The sequence below is a fragment of the Haliotis rubra genome, unplaced genomic scaffold (assembly GCF_003918875.1).
Source record: "Haliotis rubra isolate DU_JTF1 unplaced genomic scaffold, ASM391887v1 Scf1348, whole genome shotgun sequence".
Classification (NCBI taxonomy): Eukaryota; Metazoa; Mollusca; class Gastropoda; order Lepetellida; family Haliotidae; genus Haliotis; species Haliotis rubra.
The window spans coordinates 30475-56711 of NW_025765279.1; the positions used below are offsets into that span (position 1 = coordinate 30475).

Below are 26237 nucleotides of genomic sequence, written 5' to 3' on the forward strand. Positions count from 1 at the left end.
AACTTTACCTTGCCAATTGAACATTAAAATCTCAGAATTTTATTCAACTTAGGATAAAAGTTGTTTAACAAACGATCATAGTTTCAAATCGCTATTATTAGTTTGCATTACAAAGGGGTATGCACATTAAATGAAACCCCGAGAACAAGAAGGGTTGGTTTCTACGGTAGTCTAAATTAGTAGGGCTGCGCAATACAACCGGTTTACCGGTATTTACCGGTTCAGACATGAAAACGATACGTATTGCGATACGCTGATCGAAAACCGGTATTTTGACTTGCATTCGGAAAACTTCGTAACACTCGGAAATGTTCGGATATGTCCTTGTTGCATTTGTGCCAAATATTATTCACTTTTTTGTTTTTTTTTTATCATGATTAAAAGTTGTTATTAAAGTTTAATCAAGCCTAGTGATTTTGTTGTGTTTTGCTCTATAAATCAAGCAGTAACTCGATTAAAAGTAGTTTTGTTTTAAAATACTTCATGCAATATATTGCAATACATATCGCAATACATGCTTTCGCATCGCAATATATCGCAATATGAAAATTCTCTGCAATACACACCCCTATAAATTAGCGCTCATCACGCACCGGACGTGCATTTGTTTCACTGTTCCAACTACTGCGCGTACCCCTTGTAATACACACCAATAGGCTGTTTGCCTAAAGAAGGGTTACCATATCATTATTTATCCAGTTTTAAATGGATACAAAATTTCAAATTATAAATCTGGGAAAGTAAAGTTGGGAATTTTGATCCTTAGCAAAGTGTGAGTAGTATATATCAACTAAGCTATAGTACTGTTTAATAATCCCTTTGAATTATGAAATCAATATGTTTAGTCGCATTTAGTGGTTACGGTGACATGAGATAATCAATGAAATTAACAGTTGTATGCTTTTCGTTGGAAGAGCGAAGAGGGGTTTGTCCAATGAGTGAGAGAATGAGTGAATTTAGTTTTACGCCGCTTTTAGCAATATTCCAGCAATATCTCGGCGGGGACACCAGAAATGGGCTTCACACATTGTACCCATGTGGGTATCGAACCCGGGTCTTCGGCGTGACGAGCGAACGGTTCAACCACTATGCTACCCCACCTCCTCTTTGGACTGGTCGAGGGGGATGGGTCGGGCGATTTGATTGGAGTGTCAAAACTAGAATATTACAATGAACGAGGGGCCAACGAGGGGGAGATGGAAGAGGGGGTGAAGAAAATATTTATTTGGACGTTATGTTTTTAGGGAGGGGTCATGAAAACGTGACTTTAAATTTGAGGTCGGCAAAATATGATAGTTCAAAGAGCAAACTCACTGCACCCTCCACGACCTCAAAAAACAACTAACCTATCCTATCATTTACGTTTTATTTCCATGACGACTATGTCAATATTACCTTAACACAGACTAGGCACCTACTCTCCATCCTCCAGGGGTTTGATATAGACAATGAATTATTCACGTGCAGCTCGTGCATGATATGTGTTCTGTCTGTGTCCCCTGACAAACATGAGCTCTTCTCAGTGTAATCGATTGTTGTGGTTTCACAACATTTGCGGGCAAGCTCTGCGCTTAAACGACGGATTTCTGTGGCTGTGGCTATTGTTAAAAGTTGTGCAGGGAATTATTGTTTGATTTAAAAAAAAAAAAATCAAATATGGTGATTATCTCTGAAATGGGTACATAATTGCACACCCATGTAAATGTATTCACATTTACAAAAAAATGCGTATTACAGGGACGGAAACAGGATTTTGAGTGAGTGAGTTTAGTCTTAAGCACCTGTAGCAATATTCCAGCAATATCACAGCGGGGGACACCAGAAATAGGCCTCACACATTGCACCCATGAGAGGAATCGAACCCGGGTCTTCGGTGTGACGAGCGAACGCTTTAACCACTGGGCTACCCCGCCGCTCCCAGAATTCTGATAAAGGCGCATAACTTCCATTTAGACCTGGGTTCGATTCACCACATGGGTACATGTACACTAAACGCTAAAAGAAACGTTACCATCCTTCCTTAATGACGGAGGTACCTATCTTTAGCTGGCGTTGTGATGCGTGGACGTCCACTTTTTGGTGTGTCTACGGTGATCCCAGTCTGTCTGAAGCCCTGAATAAGTCTTATGACCGTGATACGGTGGCATCCGTGGGCTTTGGCAACAACATTGTATGTCGACCCCATCTGCACCATCCCAATGGCTCTTTCTTTCAATTCAGCTGTTAATCGTGGCATATTTCTCGTACTTGTGTATCAGATCATGTCTTCTAGGCTCTCTTCATACCCTATAGAATCATTCTGCATGTGAAATGGATGTAAATACTGTTTGAATATTGCTGCGTTTTGGCGATTGACATTGCTATGTGTAAAATGGAAATATGTTACTTTGCAAGCAAAAATGTTAGCAAAGATAATTGTAGATGTTCCTAAACATTATTTCACAATATCAAAGACACGTTTTACTTGTTTTCACTAATGCAAATCAGCACAAAATGTTTTAAAAGAATGAAATCATAGCAATGATTATTTTACAATTTTACACACTCTACAACAGTTGTTTCTTGTTTTAATAGTTGAAAAATGGGGACTTTAAATGGTTTATCATTGTCCCAAAGCAGAATTTTATGTCAACCTTTCTTTTGGACATCAAAATCTCTATTATTGGTTTATTTCGGCATGGACGAATATAGGACAATGTAACTCTTCTGAAAAAGATGCATTTCACCCAAATAAGAATGCATTTAAGAAAACCAAAACCTTCTAAAATATCTTTGATAGTTTTTCAGTAATTCATAAAGGTAGGAGGGTAACGTTTCTTTTGGCATCTAGTGTACATTGTGTGAAGGCAATTTTCTGATGTCCCCCACCATGATATTGCTAAAAGCGGCATAAGGGACCGTTCATAATTTATGACTCCCCAACATCCCCAGAACAAAATGGGCGACCCCCCATTAAAATCATCATCAAACACACACACACACACACACACACCACAGCCATAAATTTAATTATGAGTGTGTGAGTGAGTGAGTTCAGTTTTACGCCGCACTCAGCATTATTCCAGCTATATGGCGGCGGTCTGTAATTAATCGAGTCTGGCTCAGACAATCCAGTGATCAGCAGCCTGAGCAATTGATCTACGCAACTGGGAACTGGCAACAGTGAGCCTGCCATAAATTATGAATGGTCCCTATAACGAAACTCATTCATTCGTTTTAATGACCTTTGCGGTATCCTGTCTCACAAATGATTATGTGCATAGGTGCAGAAACAGTAATACAAGCTTGTGGGGGATCGGACAGAAACACGACTCCACGACAGTTATATGAACTAAATCTGTGATTTTCGAAAATACTCAAAGTGCTTGAATAGAATATTTTAACTTCAAACTATCTGGGCACACGTATATCAGAGCGAGTGAGTGAGTGAGTATCGTTTTACGCCGCTTTTAGCAATATTCCAGCAATATCACGGCGGGGGACACCAGAAACGGGCTCCACACATTGTACCCATGTGGGGAATCGAACCCAGGTCTCCAGCGAGTGAGTGATTGAGTTTACGATTATAGTCATATCGGCAGTATATCAGCCGTGACTAGACTGACTGACTGAGTTTAGTTTTACGCCGCTTTTAGCAGTATTCCAGCAATATTACGGCGGGGGACACCAGAAACGGGCTCCACACATTGTGCCCATGTGGGGAATCGAACCCGGGTCTTCGGCGTGACGAGCCAACGCTTTAACCGCTGGGCTACCCCACCGCCCACGTGACTAGAACTAGATACAAATTCATAAAAAATACAGTAAAATTAGAAATATTGTCGACGAAACCAACTAGGATATCACAGAAACAAGAATTGAAACTAGCATCTATCTCTAAAATTGTATTTTCATCACGACAATACAATATAAAACAAGCTGAATATCGTCAGAAAACTGAAGGCGGACCATGGGGACTTACCCCAGGTCTCCAGCGTGACGAACCGATGCTTTAATCATTAGTACCCCACCACCCCACGTATATCAGAATCGTAATATACAGACCTAAACAATTGAACAGCATAACACAACAGTGCTATAATATTATGCAACAAAAACACTATGACGTAACGCTATTATATGCCTGAGCACAATACACGTGTAAAACAGCGATATTATATCGTGATCCTGATCGGGGGTATTCATGTATGAACAGTACAGTACTGTTGACCATGGCCTACTTTCGGCGAGCTGTTTGGCTTGGATCAAAAATAAGGACACTGAATAAATGAACTTACCATACCGTATTTCCTCCATTAGTCGGTGTTTCAACGGCCATAAAATAGACGGGCTTGTGGCCATCACATTGTGAAATTGACAATCACATTAACCGAAGGTATGTTATGATTATTCTTTTCTAGGGCTGGCTAAAATGATCGATAATCGGAAATATCGTTCCAAAAATATTTATGATTATCAATATAAAAATTGTGTTATTGATAACATCGTACTTTAACTTTTAAGATTGAAAATGTTTTGATATTCTCACACAATATGCAATGGTAGGACTACATTCGTGGCCTGCTTCTAAATTATGTTCAAGACGATGTTAAGTTAATAATCCATGCAGAAACATATCACCGATCACCAGTGATGTATCACTGGATTGTCCGGTCCAGACTCGATTATTTACAGACCGCCGCCATCTAGCTGGAATATTGCTGAGTGGGGCGTAAAACTAAACTCACTCACTCACCAGTGATGTGAAATATATTTATTTATTTCAGATATTTTTGGCGATTTTGCTCCAAGTTACGTCTTCGATATTTATCGATAATCGATAGATATTCAGTTAACGGTTATCGATGTCTATCATATATAGCCAGCCCTATTCTTCACCCTCTAATAATCGCTATTTCCAACAAAAGTACTCTGACTGCAATTTGGGATTCGGTTGGACGGTGGGTTGTCATCGCGTCAGCATCAAACAGAGTGAGTGAGTTTACTTTTACGCAGCATTCAGCACTATTCCAGCTATGTGGCGGGCGTTGAATGGAATCAGAATTGACAATGGGCCTCTAACCGGGTAAACGACTAGCGCTGAATTGATAGAGCAAATACGGTATGCAATCTTATCTGAGGTGTATTTTGGGACGGTTGGTAGTGACCTAAAGCAGTAACAATAAAAAATGACAGAATCCTAGTTTACTGTATACGAACCATCTAAAACGCAGGTCGAGAAGGGTTTTACTTGTTTTGGTCGGGCCTGTTAAAATAATATTCTTAAAAACTTATCCCCCAGCACCCATATAGCTCCTTTCACAACTAATGTGTTTATTGTTTCGCTTTAAGAAACTGTTTCTACTCAAATCTCGTTTTGAGTTTTTGGGGCGGTGGGGTAGCCTATAGTGGTTAAAGCGTCACGCCGAAGACCCGGGTTCGAATCCCCACATGGGTACAATGTGTGAAGCGCATTTCTGGTGTCCCCCGCCGTGATGTTGCTGGAATATTGCTAAAAGCGGCGTAAAACCATACTCAGTCAGTCAGTCAGTCAGTTTTGAGTTTTTGGTTACACGAACCTAATGGGGTGGGTCAAAAGAGGTCACGTGGTACAATAGAAATCACATTTACTGCAATAGACTTGTAATCATGAGTTCACATTGTGCTTGTTTTGTAACCTGTTACAGAATTTTTAAAAAGTGAAAGACATCCCCCTTCATACCAAGTTGTTGAATAACGTAATGAGATACACCAATACATACATTAAAAAAGTTAAACTTATATCTTGTCAATGCAAATAGTCCGAAAATGCAATCCGTTGATAACACAGAGGTATTATCATGTGCGTTACATCACGCCCAAACCCGTGAAGATAAGGGTTAGAAGTTTTCAACAACCCTTCCTTTGTAAGGGGCGCGGTGGGATAGCCTAGTGGTTAAAGACGCCGATGACCCTGGTTTGATTCCCCAGATAGGAAGAAGAAGAAGAAATATAGTTTATCAATGTGTCACATGCTGCAGTTCATTAAAAAAGACGTTACATTATTGCAGGGGTTTAAAAGCAGCATCCGGCCATATGGCCTATGAAACACAGATAGGTACATTTCCGGTGTCCCCCGCCGAGATATTGTTGGAATATTGCTAAACGCGGCGTAAAACGATACTCACTCACACTCCCTGTAAGGCGTTAATAGACAAGTAAACAGCTATCTCATGCCTAAAGTGACACGTGTTGTTGACAGCCTTTGTAAAACCCACTAGCACGGGCAGACAAACGCAGTGATTATGAAATTGAACCCATGGTTATGCAACGGATCCTAGTACGGTCAAGGGACACAATATGCGAATGAGCATATGTAATTTCAGTTACATCACGCCGTTTCAGTTTGATGTGGGAGGGCTTGTTCCTAAACACACACACACACCCAAAAAACAACAACAAAACACAAAGGCAAACAACAACAACAACAAAAAAGGAAATAAAAATTACAAAACAAAAACAAAACAAAAAACAAAAAAACCCAAGAAGCATACAAAACAAACAAACTGGCATCAGGATACATACTGTCACTATTCCTGTAAGTGCTAAGACCCCGTCAGTGACAGTATAATATTATCTTGATGGCATGTAGATCACTGCTGATCTATAAAAAAAATACAGCAATAAGGATATTGAGATTGTTTTAATCATTAAATACATATATACAATCAAATCACACAAAACAGACATAAAACAGAAGAATAATATAAATTCAGGGGATGACGTCTTTTCAAATTCTTCATAATATATCGTACAAACGTAATTATATTTTGAAACCTTATTTGAAATATTTCATCTCTTCAACTTCGAAACGTTTTTATTCAATACACTGATGCGGTCAAACGTGGTATTGCCCGACAAGAAAACACCAAGAAATAATATCGTTATAATATTGTTGTTGCGTTTTTAGGCCACCATTCAAAATGTAAACAAAGTCGCGTGCTCAGGACAGCAGCTGCAAGAAATTCGCGCCCTTTGATGTCATGCGGCACTGAAATTTGATTGGCTGATCGAGCACTTCCCTTCCGTCAGCGGTCACGTGGATGACTAGAAGATCGTCCATTAACGAAGGTGAGAGATGGGTTTGTTTTTGTTCCTTCTGTCTGGAAGTACTGACTTGTCAAATGTATCTGAGAATTTTACTTCACAGAAATCTATTCCATAAGTTATTACCTCCAATTAGTTCCATTTTTGAGCGTTTGCCTTGTCGGGAAATCAACGCAGGCATCCAATACTGAATTTCATCGCTGACGCGTAAGGTCTAATATCGTTGGTAATTTATGCCTCGTTTCATTGTGGAATCCATCTATGGCATCCTATTTTGCTAGCATATAATTGGGATAAAAAATATCAACGCATATGGTCCATGTTATTGTGTGTGAACGGGTTAGGAATGAAGAAAGGTGTCATACAATGTAATTCCCTGATGAAATTATACATTGGCCGAGTTGGCTTGCGTTGAATGAGGCTGAATGCGCCAGCTGATCGTGGTCGGGGTCGTTCTCTTGGTAGACGTATTTTGACGATGTCTCTGGTTGATAGACATCGATTGATGGGTAACATTTCCGTTTAAATAGACATTTGGGATAGTTCAGTTATCGGGTCAACACTTGTCAATTTCACACAATTGGGCAGTATAGAAATCTGACCTGTAGAATAATGTATATTTCCATACAGCTGATTGTGGTCATGTGACCCCCAAACACAAAGAGACAATGGAATGAATAAGGCCTGCTTATCATGAACTTAAGCTAAGAAAACCTTAACAGATTATACATCTAGACCCAGAAAATGACACTATCCCTACAGCTTGAGGCTAGTGTTAATTAATTAGGACTAGATGATTTCAGTGGCACAATATCCTGATAATCTTGCAAGTAAAATCTCACATTAGATATGATTGTACAATCCGTTCACCATTATTATCATAACAACTACCAGTACCGGTTGATATATCTCAAGAATGGATATTAAGTATAGGAAAAAGATGTTCATGCAAACCTCATTCGTTTGGTAGGTTAAGAAGACACTGGTTCGATTCCCCATATGGGTACAATGCGTGAAGCCCATTTCTGGTGTCCCCCCCCACTGTGATATTGCGGGAATATTGCTAAAAGCGGGTAAAACTAAACTCACTCACTTTTAGGGCTGACACTGACAGCTCAAACCTTAGCTTCAAACTTCAACATGTGGCTTCATGTTCATGGCTGGTATATGAACTGGACCAACATGTGACCCATGTAATCATGGAATGTCTATGGAAAAATTCCCAATTAGAACAAGTAAGAGAATTAGGATTCCAGAGTTTGAATTTATTTCCATTTTGCCAGCAAATCTTTGATAAATCCCAGTCAACTGACCAGACATTTTACAAGGCATGTTTTAGAGCAGTCATGGTTGTTGATGTAGCCAAATGGTTCAAGCGCTTGCTCAGATCCTGACAGAGAGTGTTCGATTCCCTACATGGGTACAATACGTGATGCCCAATTTGTGTTTCCCTTGTTGTGAGGTCTCAGAATAGGTACATATTGTGATCTTATTTTAAAGCCTGGTAGGCCAAACACACAAAGTACTGAGCTGTCTTTAACTGTTAAGAAAACAGTGAATGATGGGTAGCTGTCAGTTGGATGAAGGTCAGTCTGACTGTGCTGACCTCCCTAGATGTATGTCAAAATACTAACCTCTGTTTTATTTAACCTCTGTTTTAGTGGTGAAGCGATATGGCAATATAGTATTGCATCGCGTCACAAGGCTCGTGATATGATACACAGATTTACAACTTGTGTATCAAAATACATACAATTCATTTCATTACAAGTTAAACTGATGTAGAAAATGTGAATATTAACAGAAAGTGTTCAAGATTTCTGTATTTCCTATTTGGCTATAAATATCAGAATCTTCACTATGCCCCGCCTCTGATATGTTTGTCTTTACAATATCAGATCTTCGATATCTGAGAGTTTAGAACATTTAGGGTTGTGATTCATCTGCGAAAAATGAAAGAATATGAACTTCAGATATGAAAGTACTGTATTAGAATACGAATCGTATCACACCCTTATTATTTGAATACATATTGCATCGAGGCCTCACAGTATGGTTACACCTCGACCTTACTCCTTCCTTGTTTACATCGACATCGATCCATTTGGTTTCTTCATTATCTAGTTATGTTAGTACAATAATCCTGTTGATCTTTTTCTGTGTGAAGATGATATCTTTGTGTATAAATCAGTTTGTAGATATGACATTATATCTTCTTCTCCAAACACTTTACCTAAATTGAAATGGTTTAAATTTGTCAAACAGCTCTTAGATGATTGTCGACTCTCAGAAATGTATGATTACCCGTTCCTATGTTCATCAGAATTTTTGGTTTCATCAGTAGAAACAATACTCAAAGATCAATATTTACAACAATGGCGATGTGAACTAGCGTCTAGTTCGAAAGGAAAATTTTACCAAAATTTTAAAGACAATCTATGCTTTGAAAACTACCTCTTCCTTCCCAAATCTATACATAATCCAATTCTTAGATTCAAGTTATCAAATCACAATTTACCGATAGAAACAGGACGCTGGAACAACATTCTTAGAGAAAATAGACTTTGTAAACTTTGCGATTCTCCGTCTGTTGGGGATGAATTCCATTACCTTTTAAATGCGAAGCTCTTCTCCAACAGCGGATAATGTATATTCCAAATTATTACTACGAATGGCCTAATCTGTCAAACTTAAACGGCTATTTTCAATAAAGAAAACAAAGCATTTGAAAAACCTAGCTAAATTTTTAAATGCCTTGTCAAATGCCCTGAAATCGTAAATGAATTGTGATAATAATACTCTATCTAAGTATTCTATTATCCGCCATCTTGATGGTATATTTATGTTAAATTGTATATCATTATATTCTCATGTACCACCATGGGTGGGTTTTTAGAGAATTAAATGTTCTGTTCTGTTCTGACAAAGCAGTATTCACAATAGCAAGCCAGTATTCACCATAATAGTGAGTGAGTTTAGTTTTACGCTGCACTCATCAGTATTCCAGATATATGACAGCAGTCTGTAAATAATTGAGTCTGGACCAGACAATCTAGTGATCAACAGCATGAGCATCGATCTGCGTAATTGGGAACCGATGACGTGTCAACCAAGTCAGCGAGCCTGACCACCCGATCCCGTTAGTCACCTCTTGCGACAAGCGTGGGTTACTGAAGATCTTCACGGGTTTCACCGCAATAACACTGAATATTGTGAAAATTAATGAATTGGGTGTGTCAGTGCTGGGAATTCACATATTTAAGCCCTGGGCTCAATAGTGACAAATGACCCTTTGGTTATCAAATTATGTAACCATTATTAGGCCCAGGGCTTGATTTGGATGGACTTATTGAATGGATTGGATATGGTACAATTTTTCTTGACCTTGCCACAAATGTACAATTTTGGATCTACCGTGATTGGGTAATTTCATGAAGTCCTTTTAGCTGCCAACAAAGGCAAAACCTGCAGGTCCTTCAAGACAACATTGTGGAAGATGTGAGTGAGTGAGTATAGTTTTACGCCACTCTCAGCAATATTCCAGGTATATGGCGGCGCTCTGTAAATAATCCAAATGTTTGGATTGCATTATGGTATACCGAACCGAAGGCAAAATGCTGCTGTTCTACTAAAACCGCGGTGTACCGTTTCACCCCTAACGACTATCGTAAACTGGAATGTCATGAAAATTGTGCCTGCAGAAAATGTCCAATCACAATGTTTTCCAACTTGAAGGAAAACAGTGAGTCGTAGGGATGCCACGATACATCAATACTTTTTGTAAGATGATCCAATTAATGTATAGTTTTGAAAGTATCGGTTTAAATATGTTAATGTATCATTTACATTTTGCAATTGTGTCATGTTTGTTGATGTTATAATAGCTATAAATCATTATTTTTCATGCATAAAGATTGGAAATTAGAACTTTTTAATCTTTGAGAATAAAAAATGTTGATCTTTTCATGGACAATTATAAAATATGAAATATTAATGTTCAAAATGTAACTAAATTTATATGCAATTATGCCACGAAAATAGGTATCGTGATACGTATCGAATCGTGACATGGGTATCATGATACGTATCAATTCATGAAACTTATGTATCGTGACATCCCTAGTGACTTGTATGCATTTAAGTGGTGTTTCTGTATCGTCGATCCCCAGACTGCACTACAGACGTTAGTGAAAATATGCTTTTACCAAGGGACATCAATCTCAACAATAAAAAAAAAGATCTGAATTTAGGCCTATGGGCCTAAAAATGGGGAAAAATCCTGATTATATTCCCATAGCTGTCCTTCCTGGATTCCGCAATTCTTCGGTTGCAGAATAAATCACGGAAATTACCTTTTGATGCAGAAAAACGTATGGTTTCGCGGAAAACGCATTTTCATGCAGAATACCTGCAGAATTTGCCATTTTGCTGCTGCGGAATTTACTTATTTTGAAAGTTGAATCAAGATTGACTATCAACCGACCGAAATGAAAAGTAGGGGTAAATGTCAAAAGTATGATTGGTTACACAAAAATGGACTGAGACATATGTTCTCAAATTGATCTTTTTGATGATTGAAATTGCATTATTTTGTGGGTTTTTTTGGTCAAGTTTTTAACTGCAGAATTTTGAAAAATCGGATGCTGAATTAACTTCAATTTGCTGTGGAATTCTTAAAAATTCATCGCGGAATCCAGGAGGGACTGCCATAGGCTTAACATGCTTAAATACAGAATATCCTGGTAACAACAGATGTGTTGGCATATAACTATATATACTATGTTCACTGAAATGTTTTGTGAAACTGTGTAAAGTATATCAGTAGTATATTGATAGTGATAATCACTGTTGTCATTCTGTTAAATATACACTTGACGTATGAGAATAATTTTTGTTATCATGCAAAGATGAAAGAATCCCTATCCAATATTATGTTGTAGAATTTTCTGTGTACAATATGTTTATAATATACAGTTCAAACTAAAATATGATTCAAACTCTAACAATTGCCCACAAATCCCTGAAATAGTCTATTGCGTACAAATTCGCGTACAACTACGCTTGATTTTTTTGTAAATACTCAATAAATTTGATCTTACATGCGGACACCGAAAATGCGCTTCATTTCCTCCTCATCTGTCCTACATTAAATGACATGAGATTAAATGCATACTTCATTACTGGAGGGTTTAATATGTCTTCAATTTGATATGGTCATCAGGGGTGGATACAGCTTTTATTATTATTATTATTATTATTATTATTAATACTATTGTATCATTGTTGGGGAGTGGCATTAAAATAAGCATGTTTTATGCTTGTTTGCCAATCCCATCATAATCACATGAATAAATATGTTAAAACCACATGTGTACACACAAAAATAGATAAAATAACTGAGGTATATTGAGAGGTTCAGTTTCAGCAGATGAATTGGCCAAAGTTAGGTTTATATATTTAACAAATGCTGTAATTACAGCGATAAATTGTCCTACCTCACAGTTTGGGAAAGCAAGAACTTTATTATATATCCTTCTGTACTTGCATATTTTCTCTCCATTTTTCCCGACTTGGGAACTTAATTATGAATTAAGAATCTTGTATAAATCCCAGAGTGACAAGATACAAACATGCTCATTTCACGCTCGATATTTGGTTCTTGTCAGAAGTAGTTGTCATGGAATTATCATATACTGTGATCTACATCTGATGTCTTTCTATAACCATGATAACAATACCTGATTACAATCTGGCCCACATCTACGCACTTCCGAGTGTATCAGTGTGATGTCACTGCGAGTGCATGTTTGGGCCAAGCCACTGAACTTAACTGCCCGTGCTGGTTGACCCCATTCATTTTGACTCCCGTCATCAATGTGTCATTGCTATTTTTTGCTTGTTCATAGTGGAGACCTACAATATGCACCCACTGTTTGTCATACTGTCATGTAGGATGGACATGGGGAACATGATATAGGTTTCAAATACAGCCCATATACAGTATTCGTCAGCCGTACTTTTGCTTCAATTTGCATGATATAGGCTTCAAATACAGCCCATATACAGTATTCGTCAGTTGTACCTTTGCATCAATTTGCATGATATAGGTTTCAAATACAGTACATATATAGTTTTCTCAGCCATATTTTTGCCTCAAGTTGCCTGATACTAGTGATAGAGGTTTCACATACAGCTGAAATATTGTATTAATCAGGCCTTTGCTTCAAGTCACAGGTTTCAAATAACCCCACGTATGCTTTTGCCACTTGTCTATAATTAAAGGGGTTTCAAACACCGAGCAAGTTGTTGTCATAGAAACCAATAATAGCGATTTGAAACAATGATCGTTTGTTAAACAACTTTTATCCTAAGTTGAATAAAATTCTGAGATATAATTGTTCAATTGGCAAAGTAAAATTATGAGGATTCGCAATCTTAATTTCTCTTTATTCAATTTACTTTTTTGTTTAAAGTGAAATTCACCGGTACGTTTTCACTGCAAACAGACTATAGTTACTGGTGTTAATGCTGCATTCAGCTATATCAAAGCTGTATGACATCTGTAAATGCTTGAATTTGGATCAGACAATCCTGTGATTGACATCATGAGCATCAAGTTTGATTATATACAGTTGATTGTACTATTTCAGAAATGTACACCATCGTAGTCATAATTCACAAACAGTGTCTTAAAGAAAGTTCCGCCTTTTTATTGGCAATGTATAATTTTTTTCCAAATCATCAACAAATGCTGGTAATATATTTCATGGTATTTTTCCATCCTTAGTTTCCTTGATTTGAAACCATACATTATAATTTTATATAAGCCAAAGCCATACATATATGCATGAAAATAAACAGATCAGTGGCCATAGGGGAGGTGTGGCAGCCTAATGGTTAAATTGTTCACTCGTTAGCTGGAGACTTGGGTTCAATTCCCTACATGGCTACAATGTGTCAAGTCCATTTCTGGTGTCCCCTGCCATGATATTGCTGGAATATTGCTAAGAACGACGCAACACTCACTTATTTTCTGGTAATATTTCATCCATTGTTCCCTCCTATCATATATAGGCCAAAGCCATACATATTAAAATACACAGATCAGTGGCCATCATGGCAGGTGGGGTAGCCTAGTGGTTAAAGTGTTCAACGTCATGCTGGAGATCCGGGTTTCGATTTCCCACATGGGTACAATGTGTGAAGCCCATTTATTGTCCCCCCTATTGCTAAAAACGATGCATCACTCACTCCTATGTATTCACCTCTCAGATAGTCACATTTTATTGTGTAGTATTTTAACATAATTTCCAGTTGTATTCAATGCAGTAATATAAATGTGAGCATTAAGACCACTTCCTTGTTATTCATGTTTCTTGATCCTGTTGCCTCTGAGAATACATAAAATTAATTATTAGTTGCTACACAAATAGGGAAATTTATAAATCCAAATTGGGATTTGTTTGAGTGACATTTGATTTGTTTTCCTGACATTCTAGAAGTTGGTGGTATAGAGATGACAAGCCTTTATGGATGATAAACTTTTGACAACAGCGACGTTTTGGTGTAGATTCTTATACCGTTATGCTTAAATCAGTATAAGAATCGATATCGAAACGTCGCTGTTGTCAAAATAAAGAACTTGATCATCCATAAAGTCTTGTCATCTCTTCCTGACATTTGCTGCAGACTTGGGTCAGAATATTGGTCTCTCAGCAAGTCTAGATCAAGTTAGTCTGTGTCTGTTTGAGTGTGCTACTATAAACTTGGCTTTTGGCATGTTTTTTTCTTGTACATTTCAGTGTTATTATATAGGATATTGTTATTAATGTTGCAATCAGCAATATTATAGCTACATGGCAGCGGTCTGTAAATAATCGAGTCTGGGCCAGACAATCCAGTGATCAAGAGCTGACCATATGTTTATTGTTGTTTTACGCCGCACTCAGCAATATTAGAGCCATATGGCAGTGGTCTGTAAATAATCGAGTCTGGACCAGACAATCCAGTGATCAACAACTGACCTTATGCGACCAAACTGAAAGTAGCTAGACCCAGGTTTCAGATTAGTGGCTGAAGTCATTGTCTCTATACTGAATTATGAGCTTGGTGGTTGTATAGGTCCCCAGCATTCTGTGCCTGTCATCCGAGCCACTTGGGTTGACATCCATGGTTACATCCTCATGTCATTTCAGACAGGTGGATTATGTCACCGTGGTTGCCTTGCAAGATCTGGGGAGAAAAGATCTTCGCCCCAAATTATCACTAGTCGGATTAATGGACAAATGGCAGGGTATCGAGTCAGACAAATGGCTACCAGCATTTCCTTGAGATCAGGCAGCCTCCATGTTTAAATGAGAAACTAGACCCAAAGTTTGCAGCAGTATTTAGCAGTTGGTGTGAGTCTGTGTGTGATTGTGGATGAGTATTACACTACTGTATCAGATATCTGTGGAGGGTTGTATTCAGTTTCAAAGTCCACCAACTGAAGTGGCTATGGAGGTTGTAGCAAAGCTCCAGTGCTGCTCCACTGGACACGAGTGAACTTTGATCCTGGTCATGTGACTTCAGGCTCACTCGTGTGCTGGAATCCGACATACGGAGTAAGGTGGTTCTTGCATGTGTGCGGCTCTTCAAGGAAATGACACGGTAGATTTGCTGGTTTTGTGAAATTTATGGTATTTGTCCCAAACCTTTTGAAACACTGCTCCCAAATCTATTCATGCACTGCACCCATACCAATTCATGCTCTGTGCCCATACCAATTCATGCTCTGTGCCAAAACCAATTCATGCTCTGTGCCCATACCAATTTGCTCTGTGCCCATACCAATTCACCAATTCATCATTCTCTGTGCCCATACCAATTCATGCTCTGTGCCCATACCAATTCATGCTCTGTGCCCAAAACCAATTCATACCAATTCACTCTGTGCCCATACCATTCATGATCTGTGCCCATACCAATTCATTCTCTGTGCCCATACCAACTCATGCTGTGCCCATACCAATTCATGCTCTGTGCCCATACCAATTCATGCTCTGTGCCCATACCAATTCATTCTCTGTGCCCATACCAATTCATGATCTGTGCCCATACCAATTCATGCTGTGCCCATACCAATTCATGCTCTGCCCATACCAATTCATGATCTGTGCCCATACCAATTCATGCTCTGTGCCAAAACCAATTAATTCTCTGTGCCCATACCAATTCATGATCTGTGCCCATACCAATTCATGCTGTGCCCATACCAACTCATGCTCTGTGCCCATACCAATTCATGCTCTGTGCCCATACCAATTCATGCCAAAACCAATTCATGCTGTGCCCATACCAACCACTAATTCATGCTCTGTGCCCATACCAATTCATGATCTGTGCCCATACCAATTCATGCTCTGCGCCAAAACCAATCGTGTCACTCCTACATTTTTTCCAAACTGTCCAAAAATCTATTTCAAGACTCTTTGTAAACATCTGTTTAAGCACAATCACCAAACCTTCTCATGCACAGAACCTGACCCTGCTTACACTCTCCCTAGAAACATGCTCTGATTATGAGATGACTTGTATGAATTAAATGACTTGGAAACCTTGTTGATGGTTTGTCATCATACCCCCAAACTAGGAGCTTCGCTCACAATATCAATCACTTGATTGTCTGGTCCAGACTTGACAAAGTACATCCTGCCATCATCCAGCTGAAATATTGCTGACATAGCGAAAACAGAATATGAAAGAGAATGTGATATCTGTGGTTCTCAAACTTCTATCTTCCAATGTCTTGTTCAGTATAGATTATATTGTCAGCCATAGACTTGCATAATTCAATTGTTTAGCTATGTGTTTTTAAACTACTTAGTGGGGCAGCTTTTTGTAACACTGAACATGGAGACTGATCGCTTCTTGAAGGGGTGGACGAGGGTTGGTGACTGGTCTTGGGGCTTTATGATATTTCCTATTTGCCGTGACCCCCCAACCCCACACTGCTATGGTTGTGTTGACATAAGGTAACCTCTGTCTTTCTCTGTCATTATGTTTACATCATTGGTTCAGGGATTGGGATAGATAACTTTGACAATGGGTCATTTTCAGGATTATTAGCCATTTTCTGAATTTATAATTGGCAACTGCCCTTGTATCAATAGTAAACTTCAAAATTTTAATGGGCCATTTTTTATTCTAATGTGCAAAATGGCCCATGGCCCCTGCCTTTCCAAATCCCTGTTGGTTCGAAAAATATTAATGCATATAAAGTTGGTTCCCCAAACTTTGGAGACTGCAGAGCTCTTTTACAGCATCTCAGCATCTCAGTACAATTTAGTGTCATAATATATACTGTTATTGGCTGAGGTATATAGGACTCAGCGGAATTTTACTACAATGTTCTGAGTTACTGGTTTAAGTCTCAGACTTTGTGTCTGCATATTTGTACACTAGAAACTCAAAATATGTTTAGTTATGGTGATTTCTGGTGCGTATTTTATGCAAATATGTAGCTTCTTGTGAAAAAGTTTCTAATAAATACTAAAGGCATTAAATCTGATTTTTAACCGTGATTGCCATCACCTCTAAAAAGTGCTAAAATTTACCTGCCATCTTGAAAATGTCAGACTTTTTATAAACATAATGAACATGATGAATGACGTCATCTGTCTGCTGTGGTATCTCTTGACAAATGTTCACAGAATTCTGTTGTAATTATAAACACATCCACCAGTCTTTTCATAATTGAGGGGAGCCACAGACCTATGCGTTTGTTTTGCTCCAAATATGTATGAATAATATTGATAGATTGCACTTGTTCAAAAGCTTAGCATACTGTTCATATTTACAATTTGTATTTAATTACTTTGGTAGGCTTTTGGATCTATGAATCATATTAAGCTTCATAGAGTTTGTACCCTGATAATTAGATTTTAGGAAAGTATTACCATCGTACAAATGTTACATTCGTAAACCAATTGTTCGTAGTTTACAGTTATACAGGTATACACTGCATCTGACATATGTTACATTCATAAATCATTTGTTGTAATTTTACATATATACTTAGTAAATATTCTAACATGCGGAACTTGTCAGAGGCAGTGTTACAATAATATCAGTTTCAAGTTTCTTTAGGGGCAGTGGGGTAGCCTAGTGGTTAAGCATTCTGGTCACTGCTAAATAGCCGCTGACCCGCTAGCCCATGGCTAGTAAAAATCCAGTCGGGTCAGTAAATCTCCACAGTCACTGGTCTGACTGGCTAGTGAATTTTCATGGGATCATTTTAAAAATATATCACTCTATCCGACTTGTTAAGTTATAATACGCTTTCAAATCATGCAAAATTATGGCCTGATTAATGTAGTCATGGTGACTCTCAATATTTATTTTTGGGAATCATTTTCAATATTTGGGAGTCATGAAAATTTAATATTTCTTTGTGTTTATAAATCAAAAAGCAAGAGTTTGGCAAATATTTTATTGTTTCATGTTGTATTGTCAATTATATAACTAGTTAGTAATATAAGTTGTATGCTTCTCTCGAGGGTAATACGGTCTGATGTACGTCTTTTTGTAGCAGTGTCACCCGCCAGTAGCAAGGATTACTGTCTCTGAGTCCATGGAGCAATCTGACAGCTCTGTCAAAGTCAATCGAAAACTATCATTGTTTGCTTATCAAACTTATTTTATTGAACTGAATTCTGAGGGTCACCCGTAAAACTTGCATCAAGCTTGACTCGTATGATAATAATTTGAGAGTCTTTTACAAAATTGTTGCGTCAAATACGCAGCAATCATGCGTCATGTAGAACCCTGTTTTCACTTGGATATGACTCTGGTTCAAATCTCAACATGGGCACAATCTGTGAAGCCCATTCTGGTGTCCCTGAAGTGATATGGATGGAATATTGCGGCATAAAACTGTGCTCACACACTCACAAATCATCAAAAAGTGTGGGTAATTCATTTTATGGTAATTTTTCTCCATTGTTCCCTCCTATAATATATAGGCCAAAGCCATACATATTGAAAATACACAGATCACTGGCCATCATGGCAGGTGGGGTAGTCTGAAGATCCGGGTTCGAGTTCTCACATGGGTACAATGTGTGAAGCCCATTTATGGTGTCCCCCGCCGTGATATTTGCTAGAATGTTGCTTAAAGCGACGCAAGACTGACTCTCTCTCTCCTCTCTCTCTCTCTCCCTCCCTCCCCCCTCTCTCTCTCTCTCCCTCCCTCCCCCCTCTCTCTCTTTCACTCACTCACTCATTCATGATCAATTCTTATCATACTATGACTGATGCCAGTTACCATTGTGTAACTTTAATCTAAATGCTAGCACACCTCCTACTGACAACTGGATCATGTGAGAGAGTGTAGGTCATTACAAGATAAGAACACTTGGACGAGCTGGTCATCAACCTCCGACAGGAAGTGGGTGAAATATGGGAGAACAATAGCCAGAGTTACAAGGCACAGACTTATCAGCAGTTAACTCACAGATAAGACCGATTCTTGCTTGTGTTACCATGGTTACTGGAGACATGTTCACTCTGACATGTTGCAGTTCTTCATGGTTGTTGGATGCAGTATTTGGAGTTGACTAGAATTATTAAAGAGGTTTGGTTCATGGAAAGTTGTTTTGATCTGTGATGTGTCAGTAAACAAGGTTTGTGATTATTTTTTATCTAAGTGCTCAGGGAAGACAATATGGGAAAGGAATGCAATGTCTTCTTAACACACACACACACACACATACATGTGCACATACACACACTGATGAAATGAACATGACACACACTGAGACAAACTGAGACACATGATCCTATTATGCGCACCTTCTCTCACACGCACACTGATGAAAATGAACATGACACACTGAGACAAACTGAGATGAACATGATCCTATTATGCTCTTTTTCTTTCTTTCCTTCTCTCACACACAGACAAACTGAGATGAACATAATGATCCTATTATGCTCTTTTTCTTTCTTTCCTTCTCTCACACACACAAACTGAGATGAACATAATGATCCTATTATGCTCTTTTTTTTTCTTTCCTTCTCTCACACACACAAACTGAGATGAACATAATGATCCTATTCTCTTTTTTTTCTTTTTCTTTCTCTTTCTCTCACACAAACTGAGATGAACATAATGATCCTATCTGTCTCCCTTTCTTTCTCTTCCTCACACACACAGAAACAAACTGAAACTACACACACACACACACACACACACACACACACACACACACACACACACACACACATACACACACACACACACTATACAGATCACCCTTCATGTCCAAGCTTGAGAGTACTACGTAGTACATAATGAAAAAACATATTTATTATATATGTGAACTCTACCATGAAAATCACCCCAGCATGTCGACCCAAATATTAATGCAAATAAGCTATCATTTTTTCCGAAGCTGTGATTAATATGATATTATGAAAGCTCAGTCCTGCGAACCGTATATGTGATTATCACGACAAGCACCTGTTGACTCACCATGTCAGTTGAGCACAGCTGCGTTTTGAAAAATTCCAACCCACATATGGCGATAAATGTTGAGATAGCGTGTTCCTATGGCAATTGGATCTTGGAATCAAAGGCAGTGATTACCATGGTTACGGAATATACAAAATTAGAGATGGTAGATGTTTTATAAATGGGAAACCGATGATGAAAGTATTTTTTCTTGTGTATCATGTAAATAAGTAAGGTTTGATTGGAAATTTTGTATAAGTATCACCATGGAAACATTTACATATCACAGGCAATATATATACATCAATACCACGGTTTATTGTCCTGATTGTTCTCTATGTTTTAATATTAAGAAAATTAGGTATGTGGTGTTGAAATGTGATTTAATTAGTGGTGGTCTGATTAATTGAAATAATCGTAGATTGGTCGCAATGACTAAACGACCAAGCAATCGATCATGTTTTCTCATAATCGAACACAAACAATTTTGGACCACTTGTTTGCAATAACAATATTTTTCAAAAGGTTGATTTTGTCTCGACATTGCATAAGCACTACAAGCTCGTTCCAAGTCATGATTAAGTATATCTTAACAACTCCAGGAAATGTATGTTCCTAACACACTAGTCATCCTTTAAATATGTGAAATTTGCAAATGCATTTTGTGCAGTTTGCTGAAAAAACAGAGAGAACTACATGTTTTTTCTTTATTTTTTGTGCATTAACAAACATAACCAGGAAAATTTGATAAATGACGCTAACCAATTATTTTCGATGATTGATCGGTTGTAATGAACCAATCATCAATTATGACATTTACACCAATTCCCAACTCTAGATTTAATGGTACAATATTTTGCTTCAAGATGTTCATGGACATGTTCCGGCTACCAGTCTGTATCACGACCGTTGCACATGGTAGACGTTTAGGCGTAGACTATGTAGATGATCATAGGTAAAGTTAAGTCCTCTGAGTGAGTGAGTTTTACGCCGCATTCAGCAATATTCCAGCCATATGGCGTCGGTCTGTAAATAATCGAGTCTGATCCAGACATTCCAGTGATCAACAGCATGAGCATCAACCTGCGCAATTAGGAACCGATGACATGTCAACCAAGCCAGCGAGCCAATTTTGGACCAAAACTATTCAAACGATTGTTACAACTTTTCTTGGAGCATTTTCATGGTCGGGTGTAATGATGATCAAATTTGGGGCTGCAACTGGTTTTCTTTGTTTGCTTATAACCAGCCTTATGAAATGAAGAATCTTAAGCTGTTCTGTCCCAAGATTCGTCTTTTTCCATAACAAACCACAATGTGACCCTTGGCATTTCTGCTGTATTGTAGACTTTCTGAGATGTTTATAGAGTCAGGGCTGGAAATAATTTTAAAATTGATAGTGTACTCTGGTACAGTGGCACATGTAAAGTCACTTGCCCTGATAAATTTCCCACTATACCGACCGTTTTCTTGTTGATTTTTTAAATAAACAACATAATTAACATTGGGAAGTCAACTGGACACCGGTACAGTGTGATGTACAAATTTGCTTGCCCGACAGAAAAACACATTGGACTCGGACGTCGGGCAATGGGTTATTTCCACCCCTGAGAGTACTTTTTGCAAATCATGTTATTGTTTGTGATTGGAAAGAGCCAATGAAAAAGCCAGTTTTATGTGTCAGATGACATAACTAAGCTTGTCATCATACCCCAATTGCATAGATTGATGCTCATGCTGTTGATCACTGTAATGACTATGTTACTGACTGCCGCCATATAGCTGGAATATTGCGGAGTGCGGCGTTAAACAACCAACACACATAACAAATTATGTGTAGAGGCACTTGAACAATGTCATCACAATGAAAGACCTACAGAACTGGTACTCCTTGTTCACTCGGTCCTGATTGTGACTTTTTGCGTTTTCAGGTTCTTTCAACTGTCGATTTCCTCAAATTTACCACTTTTCTCTTTGGTCTTCATTGACATCACGACTCCTGATTACGACTTCATGATAACTTTTTGTGTTTTCAGGTTCTTTCAACAGGCGATTTTCGCAAATGTACCACTTTTCTCTTTGGTCTTCATTACGACTTCATGATAACTTTTTGCGTTTTCAGGTACTTTCAACAGGCGATTTCCTCAAATTTACCACTTTTCTCTGACGGCAATGACAAGAGAGTGAAGAAAATGGCCGAGCTATTATCAGTGCAAGTGCACATCCCTCAACATCTGGGGAACTACTTGCAACAGGATGTTAAGAAGTCGCCGTCTGCTCTCTCGAAAATGGGATGGCTGGGAAGACGAATCTCCGGGATTCCCGGAGTCAGTTCTCCAACTTCCAGAGACGACGGCCAATAGACATCGAGTTCCGCGAGCTCATGTACACAGTGAAGGAAGGCAACAGGAGTAAAGGTGCGTGAAGTCTGTTGTTTATATACGCCCTGGATAGGGGGACCAGTTGTCTGGAGTGTTGCAGTTGGATGTGCAGAGTTGCGAATACGCAATGCCATTTAGAAAGTGGTCAAATGTAACGTGTTATATTTGGGATTACACTTTCTCAGTAAGAACAAATTCTAATACTTTTGTTAGGTTGAGTCCCATTGGGGATTTTGACCCACACTCTCAGAGTCAGACACCTAATCGCCAGCACACAAATCCAAACCGCTCAACATTTCGTGGCTGTTTTTTTTTGGACGCCGTGGTTGTTGAGTGCGTTAGACGGCTGACCTTGTGTGTTGGCCAATAATTCCTCTTAAAAGCCATTGGAATAAAATTCCCATCCAAACGACTGCTCGACTAGGTTCACTGGTCAGTGGAAAAATCATCTATATATGAAACAACCACGCAATCCATCAAACATATTTCTGAACAAATCATATTTCTTTTTCTGCCACAGCTAAGGGTTAGTTAATCAATGTGTCATATGTATTACAAGGAGGTAAGCGCAGTAGTTGGAACAGTGAAACAATTCATGTGCGGTACGTGATGAGCGTTAACTTAAACCAACACAACTTGTCTCGGGGTTTCATTTAATGTGCATAACCCCTTGTAATACAAACCAATAATAGCGATTTGAAACAATGATCGTTTGTTAAACAACTTTTATCCTAAGTTGAATAAAATTCTGAGATTTAAATGTTCAATTGGCAAGGTAAAATTATGAGGATTCGCAATCTTGATTTCACTTTATTGGATTTACTTTTTTGTTTAAAGTGAAATTCATCAGTACGTTTTCACTGCAAACAGACTATAGTTACAGATCTTTTTTATTCAGCTGAATTCACTTCTCTTAAAGAACAAGTCACTATAAGTATAATGTTGAAATAGTGCCGATGTGACGTAAAATGTTAACTCACTCAACGAACAAACAAAAACAAAATACATCTTCTTGTGGTTCTTCCTCAATGTTGTTAAATCTTATATGAATGGTTTTGATGGGCGGTCAGTTTGAAAAACAGCAGATCTGGTTAAGCTTGTATCTGCCATCTCACAGTATATAATGCTGAAGATTTAGATATAGGGCAGAGAGTCACCAGTCACAATATCACCGCTGCATAGATAATTTAGGGCAGAGAGTCACAATATCACAGCTGCATATATAATTTAGGGCAGAGAGTCACAATATATCAGCTGCATAGATAATTTAAGGCAGAGAGTCACAATATCACAGCTGCACAGATAATTTAGGGCAGAGAGTCACCAGAGTCACAATATATCAGCTGCATAGATAATTTAGGGCAGAGAGTCACAATATCACAGCTGCATAGATAATTTAGGGCAGAGAGTCACAATATATCAGCTGCATAGATAATTTAAGGCAGAGTCACAATATCACAGCTGCACAGATAATTTAGGGCAGAGAGTCACCAGAGTCACAATATCACAGCTGCATAGATAATTGAGGGCAGAGAGTCACAATATCACAGCTGCATAGATAATTTAGGGCAGAGAGTCACAATATCACAGCTGCATAGATAATTTAGGGCAGAGAGTCACAATATCACAGCTGCATAGATAATTTAGGGCAGAGAGTCACAATATATCAGCTGCATAGATAATTTAAGGCAGAGAGTCACAATATCACAGCTGCACAGATAATTTAGGGCAGAGAGTCACCAGAGTCACAATATCACAGCTGCATAGATAATTGAGGGCAGAGAGTCACAATATCACAGCTGCATAGATAATTTAGGGCAGAGAGTCACAATATCACAGCTGCATAGATAATTTAGGGCAGAGAGTCACAATATCACAGCTGCATAGATAATTTAGGGCAGAGAGTCACAATATATCAGCTGCATAGATAATTTAAGGCAGAGAGTCACAATATCACAGCTGCACAGATAATTTAGGGCAGAGAGTCACCAGAGTCACAATATCACAGCTGCATAGATAATTTAGGGCAGAGAGTCACAATATCACAGCTGCATAGATAATTTAGGGCAGAGAGTCACAATATCACAGCTGCATAGATAATTTAGGGCAGAGAGTCACAATATCACAGCTGCATAGATAATTTAGGGCAGAGAGTCACAATATATCAGCTGCATAGATAATTTAGGGCAGAGAGTCACAATATCACAGCTGCACAGATAATTTAGGGCAGAGAGTCACCAGAGTCACAATATCACAGCTGCATAGATAATTGAGGGCAGAGAGTCACAATATCACAGCTGCATAGATAATTTAGGGCAGAGAGTCACAATATCACAGCTGCATAGATAATTTAGGGCAGAGAGTCACAATATCACAGCTGCATAGATAATTTAGGGCAGAGAGTCACAATATATCAGCTGCATAGATAATTTAAGGCAGAGAGTCACAATATCACAGCTGCACAGATAATTTAGGCAGCAGAGTCACCAGAGTCACAATATCACAGCTGCATAGATAATTGAGGGCAGAGAGTCACAATATCACAGCTGCATAGATAATTTAGGGCAGAGAGTCACAATATCACAGCTGCATAGATAATTTAGGGCAGAGAGTCACAATATCACAGCTGCATAGATAATTTAGGGCAGAGAGTCACAATATATCAGCTGCATAGATAATTTAGGGCAGAGAGTCACAATATCACAGCTGCACAGATAATTTAGGGCAGAGAGTCACCAGAGTCACAATATCACAGCTGCAGCTGCATAGATAATTGAGGGCAGAGAGTCACAATATCACAGCTGCATAGATAATTTAGGGCAGAGAGTCACAATATCACAGCTGCATAGATAATTTAGGGCAGAGAGTCACAATATCACAGCTGCATAGATAATTTAGGGCAGAGAGTCACAATATATCAGCTGCATAGATAATTTAAGGCAGAGAGTCACAATATCACAGCTGCACAGATAATTTAGGGCAGAGAGTCACCAGAGTCACAATATCACAGCTGCATAGATAATTTAGGGCAGAGAGTCACAATATCACAGCTGCATAGATAATTTAGGGCAGAGAGTCACAATATCACAGCTGCATAGATAATTTAGGGCAGAGAGTCACAATATCACAGCTGCACAGATAATTTAGGGCAGAGAGTCACAATATCACAGCTGCACAGATAATTTAGGGCAGAGAGTCACAATATCACAGCTGCATAGATAATTTAGGGCAGAGAGTCACAATATCACAGCTGCATAGATAATTTAGGGCAGAGAGTCACAATATCACAGCTGCACAGA

The 26237-nt window shown here is 38.5% G+C and overlaps 1 protein-coding gene across 2 annotated transcripts in view; it reads left to right on the forward strand.

The window, feature by feature from the left end:
• Positions 1-7021: 7021 nt before the first annotated feature.
• Positions 7022-26237, forward strand: part of LOC124267912 (ATP-binding cassette sub-family G member 1-like) — a 51679-nt gene continuing 32463 nt past the window's right edge. For both annotated transcript variants that reach the window (XM_046702901.1, XM_046702902.1), the window contains exons 1-2: positions 7022-7089; positions 22680-22974. In XM_046702901.1, coding sequence (XP_046558857.1) covers positions 22851-22974 — 124 coding nt within the window. In that variant the 5' untranslated portion in view covers positions 7022-7089; positions 22680-22850. The remainder of the gene's footprint in view (positions 7090-22679; positions 22975-26237) is intronic.